Source organism: Ptychodera flava, chromosome 19 (genome assembly GCF_041260155.1).
Source record: "Ptychodera flava strain L36383 chromosome 19, AS_Pfla_20210202, whole genome shotgun sequence".
Lineage (NCBI taxonomy): Eukaryota > Metazoa > Hemichordata > Enteropneusta > Ptychoderidae > Ptychodera > Ptychodera flava.
The window spans coordinates 4086194-4098527 of NC_091946.1; the positions used below are offsets into that span (position 1 = coordinate 4086194).

General features: G+C 40.0%; 1 protein-coding gene across 1 annotated transcript; it reads right to left on the reverse strand.

The window, feature by feature from the left end:
* Positions 1 to 366: 366 nt before the first annotated feature.
* LOC139118423 (1-deoxyxylulose-5-phosphate synthase YajO-like) lies at positions 367 to 8615 on the reverse strand. Its single transcript, XM_070681722.1, has 8 exons — positions 8408 to 8615; positions 5030 to 5172; positions 4562 to 4718; positions 4038 to 4211; positions 3341 to 3438; positions 2706 to 2887; positions 1451 to 1587; positions 367 to 736 (listed from the first exon to the last, which is right to left on the reverse strand). Exons 1-8 carry the CDS (start codon positions 8510 to 8512, stop codon positions 635 to 637), a joined length of 1098 nt encoding a protein of 365 aa, XP_070537823.1. The 5' UTR covers positions 8513 to 8615; the 3' UTR covers positions 367 to 634.
* Positions 8616 to 12334: the final 3719 nt, after the last annotated feature.

The following is a 12334-nucleotide window of genomic DNA, read 5'->3' on the forward strand; positions in this document are numbered from 1 at the left end:
GCATCCTTTGAGATCAAATTGTGTAGAGTGTAGGTGGATACAAAGCTCTGACCAGTCTACTGTCTCGTTCCAATACTCAAGGGTTTATGATGTGTAGAAGAGAGTTTACTTACATTATAATTGTCAATGTAGTTACTCACATTCGTAACCAACCATTTAAATAATTGGTATTCTCAAAAATCAACATTGCTGCACACCTATTTTCACAATTGTTGGTCGGCAGATTTTTCCCAGTTTTGACTTGAACCCCTTTCATGATCCAATGGGCGAACCCTAATGAAAACATAATCCCTCGCTGTAGTTGCTCAGATTGAATGGCTTATAGTTTTGGACTGTCAACAAATCTTCCAATCTGGTACTAAATAGTTAAACTTCACTCAATGTCTTTAATTTATCCCGTGTAGACTACAACATTTTCAATATTTATTTGTTGCATTTAATGCACCATCTTTTGACATGGTGTTTAACAGGTGTAGAATTTACTGAAATTCAAATGAAGATAATAATTATCACTCCACCATATCACTGCTAGACAATGCTATAGATCAAATAAATTTCTCAAAAGTACATTTTGAAGGAAACTTTATCGTCTCTGTCACAGACAGATGAAATCAATTAATTGAGAATTTACTGATTATCTGCAGGAATTCTCTCTTTTTCGATCTTTTCCCATTTTCGTGATTATTTCATAAGGATAGGGGGGTTCAACTTTACTGGCTTCGTCCAACTCATCCATCTGTAAGGAAAAATTAGTATTATTAGGCAAATGGAGAAAGTTACGTGTACTTTCATTTATCTGTAGCTATTTGTGTACCTTTGGCATCACACAGGTGCTCACTTCAGAAAACATGTGAGAGGTAGGATTATGTGTGTCATTTTTACGCAATGTCTGTCTGTATGTAAGGTGACAGTATGTGTGCAGAGAGTTGAATGCAACCTTCAATAGCAAAACTCGGACATTTACTGCAAACATTTGTACACAGCTACAATCTCTATATATTTGATGACTATCTCATAATAATGGAGTTATGGTCATTACTAGTTTCATTTTAGTTAAAGGCTGACGATAAAGTATTCTTTTTGTCTTCTAGCATGTATGGCATTATTTGAAACATTGACCAATGTATAACAACATAACATCAGCTTACATGGGTGCTTCACAAAAATCTTACATGAAACTGATAGTCACTCTCGCTCTAAGACCATTTTGTGTGAATGTGTTCAAACACAGTTCCGTGAATATAACATCAGACGAGAGACAAGCAGAAAATCCTTTGTGATTTTAAAGGTTGTGAACAAAGTGTGTAAACTTTACAGCTAGAAAATCCCTTTCTCGTATAATCTCTCTGTGAGCTACTGTATATTTTATCACATAAAAACGTGCAAAGCTGAGGAATTATCTATCCTAGGCCAAGGGTATCTCAACACTTTTAGAATAGGAAAAGTCTACCTGCTGCTGGGTGAGTTCCCAGCCACTGGCTCCCATATTGTCATCCAGTTGTTGTAGAGTCTTTGCTCCAATTACGACGGCAGAGACGGTGTCTTTCTGAAGCAGCCAACGGATAGCAATCTGAGACATTGTCTTTCCTGTAAGATCAAGAAAAAAATTATTTCGATGTGATGGTAGATGTAAATCATAATTTACATGTACATACATAAGGTCGTACAGGACCTAAAAGAATTGATCGAATTTTTAAAAGAACTTTAAAACATCTCTTTCAAGATGATAATCGGGGGTCTCTGTGCAAATGTTGGTTCTAATGACAAAAGTACCCAATATTTACCGACATTTGAAATTCAAAATGACCGTCATCCCGGTGTTAACTTTACGGGGAAGGATAATTTCGATTTTCAAAAAAATAAGCCGTTGAAAACTGTATTTCATTCACGGGTTTCAAAATGAGCCCATCCAAAGTTACAGATAAATCCAGTATTGTAATCGACGCGTTTCAATTCTAAAATGACAGAGATTGACAGTCCTTCAATGGGCTAAATATAAATATGTGTGGCATGCCCCTGGGAAAGAGGGTAGTCAATCTTGCATATTCTCACTTTTTCATTTTTTTTCTGTTTCCTCATTTCATTTATTTATTGCTTTTGCTTGTTTATCGACAGTGTCATCAAACAACAAGCAAAACAACAAATGCAGCAAAAACTATAAAAAATCAGCACAAATTACAAACATACAGTAAACAAAAAGCGTATGACGATACAACAAACAGCAATAATGAAGACTGACAAAGTTCACAATATGTAGATCTATTAGCATTTCCAGTCATGGTAAACTTCAGATTTGGAAATAACAACAGGTTGAGGGAAGTATACTAAGCTATGCCATTAGTGCATACGCCACAATTGGATTCAGGGAGTCATTAGACATACTAGAAAGATGTCTATCAGATTCAATAACAATTTGGAAAAGCCACAACTCGCAAAAGTGAGTGTGAACGGTAGGAATGTCAACACCAAAATGAACACACTTACAAGCAAAATGCAAAGTCATGATTCCAAGCGTCAAATGACGCGGATCATAACGTCATGTAAGATTGTAACAACGGCAGAAGAGTAAAGCACTTGTCAGTATTACAAACAATGACCTCACTGGCAAACAAATATGAAAGAAGATTTCTCGGATACATTTTTCGATGAAATGTTTCAGGCAATACTCCAGATATTGTATTAAGTACAAAAAAGAAAATGCTCACCGACTTCTTTTCCAATTTTCTCCATAATATCCAAAAGTTGTAAAACCTGTTCATCTTTGGCGAACTCTTTGTAACTCGGCCAAGCTCCAGTTGAACGTCTCTCGGGGTTAGCTTCTACGTATGCTAGCCTTGACCCCTCTGGAGGTTTCACACTGCGTCCAACTTTACCAGTCAGCCAACCACTGAATATGATGCAGATGAATCATCAGATAAAATCAAGTTTTGCCGCAAAAGTGTTTCGATCACATAACATTAAGGTGGAGGACTACCAAAACCCAAAATTATTCTTATCAACTTCATGCTTATATCATAGCATATCTTGCAGGTAAAAGAGAGTAAAATGGTTGTTTGCTTTGATTTTATTTGGTTTACATAACTTCGTAACATTAGCCTCTACAGAACCAAGCAATCTGCCATATTGAAATAATGTCATTTCTTTCAGAAATTTGAGAATCAGGTTTTTAAAACATTCTTTTAAAAGTGACTTTAACATCGATGAAGAGAAGATTAAAGGAATCCTGTCACGGACATTACGTTTTCTATTTGCACTTCAGTGGAATGAACTCACGCTGTAGTATCAATTGGCAGTCTAATACTTATCGAACAAACTCTTTAGGAGGAAAATTCCACTTTACCCTTTGAGAGGACTCCATGGTAGGAGACCCAGTCCTTCATTTCTGCAAACGTCAGTGAGTTCAAATTCTGTCGACCTGCACAACAAGCTGTACTGAGCCTGTGAATGCACATGTAGAAGAATATAGTGAATTGAAACACAGGTCACGAAACACGATGGACCAAAGTTGTGATGAGATGTAAAGTCGAATCAAGGGGAAGAAGATAGAGAATTATTTATTTGACCTCAGGCAAGTGAAGTTAAACAGGTACGTAACACAATTAAACTACGTTTTCATCAGGATCCCAAATACATTCACCGTGGACACAAAGGTTTCAACTTTGAAATGTTTCGTGAATTGTCCTCTGATTTTGTCAATAAGACGTACTCAAATGAAAAGAGAAAGGGAGAGGGAGATCACAAAGTTAGCTGATGTGCACTCCGATATGAGGAAGGAAGAACAAGCCACTATTGAATTATAGATGTTAAGTCACACTTGTGAACCGTGCCCGCAAAATCCGCAAGCTCACTTGTCAGTGAGTATTTTGAATGGATTTTGCAAAACAAAGATGAAGGCACAGTGCAAACAGACGCAACTATCATGATGTTTACAAGTGTAAATTTCGTGGCAGTCAATGACAAGTGCTTTTCGCCCTGAAAGAGTCTTCACCACCATTCAGCGTATATTACTTTTTGCTTTGTGTGCATTTTCAACCTACCTGTAAACAGATCCATGGATTCAATCCCAAACGCCGGCATTCGTCTACAATTTTCTGCAGCTGCCATCCGGTAACATTACTGGCGCCAACATAGCGCACTTTTCCACAACGAACTAGATCATCAAGTGTTCGCAGAGTTTCTTCAATTCTTGTCCCTTGGTCCCAACAATGAACCTGAACAAAAGAAAATTCAGTTCACATGTCTACGAGACACTAATACACAAATATAACGAGTACTGCTCCATTGTGAGGCGACAATGGTAGAGGCGACGTACAAATCTCTCTCCCTCAGATAGATAGAGAGATAGACAGATAGACAGACAGATAGACAGACACAGACAGATAGATAGACAGATAGATAGGTAGACAGACAGACAGACAGATAGATTTTATATTTAAAGCTGTCTTGCTGGCATCTAACAGAGTATGACATTGTAAGCTAGCACTTAACGACTCCAGTCAGGATGGAAAACAATAAGCAAAATTATTTAGGGGTTGCAATGATCATAAATGGTTTCCCTTACATGGTAAATGTCAATGTAGTCAGTTTGTAGGCGTTGTAAACTTTCTTCCACGGCTTGTAAAATGTGTCGTCTGCTCAATCCACGTCCGTTCTCGTTGTTCGGATCCACTGGAAATCGAACTTTAGTGGAAATGACTAGGTCATTACGATTTTGCCGTCTGACAGAGAGCAAAATATAAACACTCTTTAAAAATTAAAGCCATTGAAATATTTCATGTAGAGTATTGTGCTGTTTTTCCAACACTATGATAACTGCACTCGATGGGGCAGACAACTGCAAGACGTGGGGCACACAGCTATGCAAATTTGGGCAGTATCGTGTCTTGTACATATCGTCCGAGTATTCATCTCATGGCCATTCGTATGTACGACCCTTTTCAACTTAAAAAAAGAACGTTTTCTCCGACTTTTCATGACTTTTCAAGTTTATCAACAGCAAAACTTAAATAGGCTTAAATTGATGACTTACTTGGCCATCCACGATCCTACGTATTTCTCTGACGTTCCTGCCTGGTACATGTTTGCAGTGTCGATGAAGTTACCACCTAAGTCCGTGTACCTGTCCATAATCTGATGAGAAAGGTCTTCATCACACTGTCCCGGCACGCCAGTCTGGAATATGAGAGATGGTAAAGAAAAGGACAGGTAGAGAAAAGCTTATTGGTCAAAAAATTTTCCATTGTGCAATATCTGACTTCAAATTTCGTTCACCCCTGGCTGGTGTTAGTTCCATTGCTTCATTCTCCGAGAGAAGTTTTGCGATTGAAAAGCGGCAGAGAATCTTGGTGTCAAATACAAGCCAACGAATATTTGTGTACAGTTACTAATCATGATATATGAATGACAAATTTAGGGGAGAAGGACAACATCTACAACACATGCACATCCTAAAAAGAGAGAGATCATGTATCTTACAGTTCAGGATATTTTCGCATTACAATTTGGAGTTTAGATCTTTCGGACAAGCATAGTGAGTCCTATTTCGAAAATAGCAATGTTGTTGGTGGAGGGACGGTGGTATGGCGAATGTTTCTAAATAGTGGCAAAGTGCAGTATGTCATATCTCAAGGCTGATTTTGATCAGGAGAGATTGCATGCAAGGCTACAAAAGCGTTAATTATTTCTTCGAATAAAGTTTTCTTTATAGGAGATACCTCTAACTCTTCCTATCCTCAACATTGCGCCTGCTAAATTTCTGGCTAAACACAGAGGAAACGCTGAATGTCAGCAAGGCCGGCATGGACGCGGCTCTATTTTAGAATTTAGAGAGTTTTGATATGAGTCACATATACTTTTACGGTTATACTCACTGTACTTCGTAATTTGGTATTTATATCACGGCTGTGGGGCCTCTCTGTTCTACGCTTTCAGGGAATCTGGTCCAGAGCCCTCTGATAAGGGACCGTTCAGTTTTTACGGCGGGGGGCCCGGCAAAATCCAGGGGGGGGGGGGGTCATCGTAATTTTGGAATCCACAAAGGGGGGGGGGGGTCATCGCTTTTTCACTGGTAGGAAAGGGGGGGGTCACCACATTTTCAAAAACATAATACCAACAATAAAGTTCACTTTATGCCATGGCCATGATCGACCCTCTTTACCGGCGGGCCACCTTCGGCGACCCACTACAATAAATTTACTTTATGTAATACCCACGGCAATCTTACTGTAAATTCCCAATTGAAGCCGCGGCTTGTATTAGAAACATTTTTGAGGGACCCCTGGGATCACGCACTGAATAATGGTAATGGCCGCGCGCCTTCAGCAGCCCTGTCCAGTAAAGTCTACTTTATGCAATAGCCATGATCGACTCTCTGTACCGGCGGGCCACCTTTGGTGGTCCACTAGAATAAAGTTGACTTTACGTAATGGCCCATGACCCTCTTAACCGGAGGGCTGCCTTTGGCGAACCACTCCAATAAAGTTTACTTTATACAATGTCCATGGACATGAGTTGTCTATGGAAATGAAGTTAAAATTGCCTTGCTGTCGTCCTAATTACTAGTCGTCCTAGTAACAGACGTTTCAATGGATGTGGCTGAGAAGTTTGTGCACTGGCATCTCTGCTACACGAAAAAGTGCTCGGCGTACCGGAGTTCAAATCCAAACCATGCGGGTAAATTTGACATATCGGTTTTGGTTATTTTTCAGGGGAGGGGGGTCATCAATATTTTTCGTCTGACAAAGGGGGGGTTTCACAAAAAATGCAGGGGGAGGTCTATATTTTTTGAACACCGGCGACAAGATTTTGCCGGCCCCCCAGGCCGTAAAAACTGAACGCTCCCTAACAGTGCCTCAGAGGGGGCTATCGAGATCTGGGTTCTGAGAGCAGGGCTCTTGCCTTGGTGGGCTGGGCCGTGCGGCTTGGGCTTCTGTCTCATGTCGTGCGGCTTGCGGGCGGCAGTTAACTCTACCATCACTATAGTGATTACCATGGTCCCTCCACAAGACGATTTCCTCGTCTACAACTGTTTTCTCCCGCCCTATAATCGGGTGTTCCTCTCACTGTGTTTGGAAATTGTGCTATCGCATTTGGACTCACGTGTACAATTCGGTAGACTGGCCCCCAGTCGCCTGGCTTTTCTCGGCAGGTATCATGACAGGGTTTTCGCCAGGATACCTGACCGGGCAGAATTTGAAAGTACTGGGGGAACACGCGAGATGCTGAGGGGAAAGGTGTCAGAAGAGGCTGTCCCCTATCTCGCATGGACAATTTGAGAAATTGGTACAGTCTGATGCAGTCTGAGACTTTTAATTTTTTACTAAGTAAAGAGAGAGCAGGGGGGGGGGGTGCCCAATCTCGTATCGAACATTTTTGAAAAATTGATATGTGTAATGGTGCAATCTGAGAGGTGTTTCAATTTATTTTGCGCTCGGTAAAACTGTTTGAATATGACATTTAACACTGATTTTTTATGGCATTTTTGCAAGATCAATACAGTTTGCTAGAGATTGAAGACCAAAGAATGTGCAGGAATGGAAAATGTGTGACCTTCTTGTGTCATTTCTGCAGCTACCAGCTTCTGATGACAAGCCTGAATATGGTGTGGTTAAATGTCAAAATGGTTATTGAACTGAAGAACTGAAGTCAATTAAAATATATGCTTCTGTGATAATAAAGGATGAATTCACAACAGTTCAGTTTGTCCTAGATTCTGTGAAAATTTTGAGAAATTGATGTGTGCAATGGTGCAATCTGAGAGGTGTTTCAATTTATTTTGCACAAAATATTGAATAACCCCCGTTCTTCCTCTCCACATTTTGAGCAACCCCCTTGCAGTTTTTAAATTTTTTGAATGACACCCTCACATTCCTCTGACCCCCCGGCCGTAAATAATGACTGCTCCCTGAGTCCTTCAATTTCTTACATGTTTTGATACTTATATGCCCACAGAATTGGACCAAGTCTAATAGTTCGGCTGTAGTTTGCCCTATCGATTACTAATTATTATCGTGTACTCGGTTCTTTGTACATTCAGACACACCGCGTACCGTTTCGTATCGTGGTAAATTTATAGCTATCTGTGGCTGGGTGGCGTGCGTCTATGCGGGTCATCACAAGGTCAACCCCGCCACGGATATCACAACGCTAGCTCTGCGTGGCAGGGCTGTATGTTTTCGAACCCGATTGAAAACTAGCCGTATTACCGACGTTATACGGCCATGTGGTGGGAGGCCGTGTAACGCCGGTAACACACAGCCCTGCCACGCAAAGCTATCAGAACGTCGGAACGTAGCATAAATTCACAGTGTAAACTCTACGCTACTAAAACTACTCAGCTCACAGCACGTCTGTGGGGAGCACACGCCACCGGCTCTTCGACCTGGCCAACGAGTCTCTGCGAGCTTACCTTACTCTCCCCGAACGTCATCGCACCGAGACAGAGATTGGAAACTCGCAGTCCGCTACTGCCAACGAAGTTAAAAGACGGTTTGGCAATCCCAGCTGATGCCATTGTTGCAAATTTGGAATTAAGACAAAAAAGCAAACTGTACACTGACGGTTTGACCTCAGTGTAACTTGAAAGTGTGCTATCCGCGCTTGCCGTAAGCCTAGGATATTACAAATTATTAATGGGTGGTGGTGCACTGGTGGTATTATGGGATCCATGGGAGTCCTCCTTTGTCTTCCATAATTTACATGTTAAACTTTCTGTTGGGTCTCTGCCTACATGTACTAGTATCATATGTATCTCCTTTATCTGTTTTGCCATGCTCTGGAATATCTCAGGAACTTTACCCCTGACTAACAAGTCCTGCAAAATGTGATTACAGTTAAAGCACCCCTTTCACGTCTGGCACTCACATGTCCCCACATGACCTCAGCCTAGCTGTCCCGAGGTATGACCTCATTTCATGTCGATAACATTCAAATTGCAATCAACAATCGACAGCATTAGGCTGCATTCACAAATACTGGGAAGGGTGTGTGTGTGGTCAATGAATCATTTCATTTCATTCATAGTACTCAACATACATTATCAGAGAATGTTGTAAGGTACAGTACTCTTAGTACAAAGTGGGAAAAATTACACGAAAAAAACTAGATGCCATCATCATCTAACTCATTCATATTACATCTACGACGAATTCTCTCATGTAAAGGAATTTTAGGAGTTTTTTTCCAACCTAGCTCAATTTCATAATTGTGGTCACTAACACGAAACTTTGTAAGACAACGCCTCAGGCTAAAGTCAGAAATGTTATGCAAATAATTTTCCATGGTAAAATTTGATTTAAACACTCTGCAAGTACGTAATTTATTACCATTACCAGTCTTTCTTTCATCATTATAAAGTTGACTCATCCAGGAGTCAATGTAATCTTTCTCCGATTTCTTTCGTACACCTGAAACTTTGATTTTACAGAAAAAGATTTGAAGACATTTCTCTGATAACAACTACCTGTAATTCTAGTAATGAAGTTAATCCAACTGGAATCGCATTTGATATTATCATTAAAAGCTTTCTTAAGAATGTGGTTTTCTGAAAGGCATGTAAGTCTTAACAATATTCAATACTGATATGGTGAGAAGGATACGTAATGGAAACCTTCCCAGTTCTCCTCTAATTGCAGCAAGAGGAGTGCGTTTGCTAACTCCCAAAACAAATCTGTAATATGAAGTACACAATTTTTCAAGAAAATTATCATCGCTTGAAATTTCACTTGCACAAATCTCTTATCCATATGAGAGAGAGAATAGGGACAATCAGTGTGTCAAATAATTTTATGCAGAGAGCAGGAGTAACCATTTTTTCTTCTAAAATGGATTTTCTAATACTGAATAAAGCCTTCATTGCTTTCTTTAATTGGTTATTTTTAAACTTGCCATTTGGAGTAAAAACTGTACCTAAATAATGAATTCTTTGACTTGTTTTATGTTTTGATCATGCAATTTGAAAGCTTTATTCTTGATCAAGCAGTTACTTCCGTTCATAAAATCGCAGCGGTTTACGTAAAATTAGCTTGAAAACGTCATTTCCTTGGGTCTGAAATCTGTGACAAAATGCAATTTAGACATAATTTATCATTTCTTTCTCTGATTTCCACACCGAAATAGGGTTGGCCAAAAAATGCCACGGATTGCCTTCAACGTGTGGTATTCTTGAACCCATTTTGAAGTTACATGCCACATATGACTCTAACGGTCAGCCACCGGTCTAGCAAGCGGTCAGGGTCACTAATGTCAGATACATCGGCATATTTTATTAACCACTATTAATGTAGACAATTCTTTTGACCCAGAAAAATGAATATGTAAACTTCCATGCCAGGATCATAGTAATTCGTTTCTCAAGTTCAGACATCTTTGAGTTCAAATTCTATTTACCTGCAAAATCAAAGTGTACTGAGGCTAAAATAAAGGAAAATAAATGTGTGGATTCTTGTGCCCAATTTTCTTTGGTTTATGCAGACCACAGTATGGAAAATGATTGCATTGGACCATACGGTAACGATGAAAATTTTATGAGATATTAAATATAAAGTGAAAACTTGGAGAAAATGCGATTTCATTGACATATTACCAGCCTGATTTTATTTCAAACATATTCATTGTGCACACTTAGCAACTGGTGTTGAACTCTGAGGGGAGTCACACAGAACACACTCTGTCTCCTAAGTGTTCCTTGCTTATGTCTGACACTAACTATACTCATCCAAACACTTGCGAGAATTCAAACGGGGAGAATCATAGAGTCTGAATTAAACTGGATGATTGTCACACATTTCTGGTCGTCACGCAAAGTGAAGCCACCGTGACACTATTAATGATTGAAAAAAATTCAGTATAACTTTCCCCTGAGTTTGCACTCCGTTTATTTTTTCTCCGTCTGTTTTGATTTACGGTCCTAGACAAGCAGATTCATGGATTTAATGCTATATGTGCTGGCTGTTTTCAATACTTTTCTGCAACGGCCATCCTGTCACATATCTGGCACCAGCATAGCATATTTTGCCACAAGGAACCAGATTACAAAGGGTTTGCAGAGGTCATTACATCCGTGTGGCGTGGTCCAAAACGTTGTGGTAGATGGAGAGAAACTTATGTTCAAATGTTATACACTCCCTAAACAGAAAAATATTATTTGCACATCGAATACCATATGCATATACATTCGTACATACTACATACATAGATAATATGTAGATAGATAGATAGATACATACATACATACATACATACATACATACATACATACATACATACCTTCTTACCTTCCTTCCTACCTACTTATCTACCTAGCTACCTACCTACAGTACCTAGCTACCTAGCTAGCTAGTTAGCTACCTACCTACCTACCTACCACCTACCTACCTACCTACCTACCTACCTACCTACCTACCTACCTACCTACCTACCTACCTACCTACCTACCTACCTACCTACCTACCTACCTACATACATACATACAAATGGCAGCGTTGGAAACTACCGCCCGTCCTCCCGTCCGAGACGGGTAACTTTTCAGTCGGACGGGAGGAACATTGTACTTCCACGGCCGTGTGTCGGGCTCTTGATAGTAGCCCATACGACATACCCAGTAATCTCATCGATCAGCTGCTTCTAGATGTTGTGTAACAAAAATGTAGTAGCGTCTGACTTCGACGCGCTTATGCTACTGAAACTGTGCAACTGTGTGACGCCGGAACACAATGCAAGCAAGACATGTAACACGGGTAAACAGGAAGTCACTCATAGTAGTAAATCTCACACTAAAGCGAGATTTGCGCGATATCAGCCAGTGCTATAAATATAAAGATATAAAGGAAAGATATAAAGATAGAAAGGATATAAAGGAAAATGAGGGCAACTCCACACATCGGCTCTACCAAGATTGCTTAGTATTACGATATGGTGAATAAAAGGATCATTGCATTTATTTTGTGTGGAATACATGGCGAGGGGTACCAGTCAACTCGCACTTTTTCCAACCCGCCCAGAACCAACTCGCCCGATTCCAACTCGCCCGATACCAACTCGCCCGATTCCAACTCGCCCGATACTATTTTGCAATTTTATGAGTACCTGGTACGTATAAACGTTTTATTTCTAACAACAAATAGGCCTATTTCTACATTGAGAACCACAGGTGTGGCTTGAAAAAATGTGCCAACACGGAAAACTTTTTATTTGCGAATTTCTTGAAGTTGAAAAAAAAAATTTCGTTTGGCTTCTTTACGTATAGGATAGTTACTGCAGTTATACTGACTCACGTCTTTAGGAACAGCAGGGCCGTCTTTCACGAGTTACTGGCCCGGCATGATATGAAAATAGC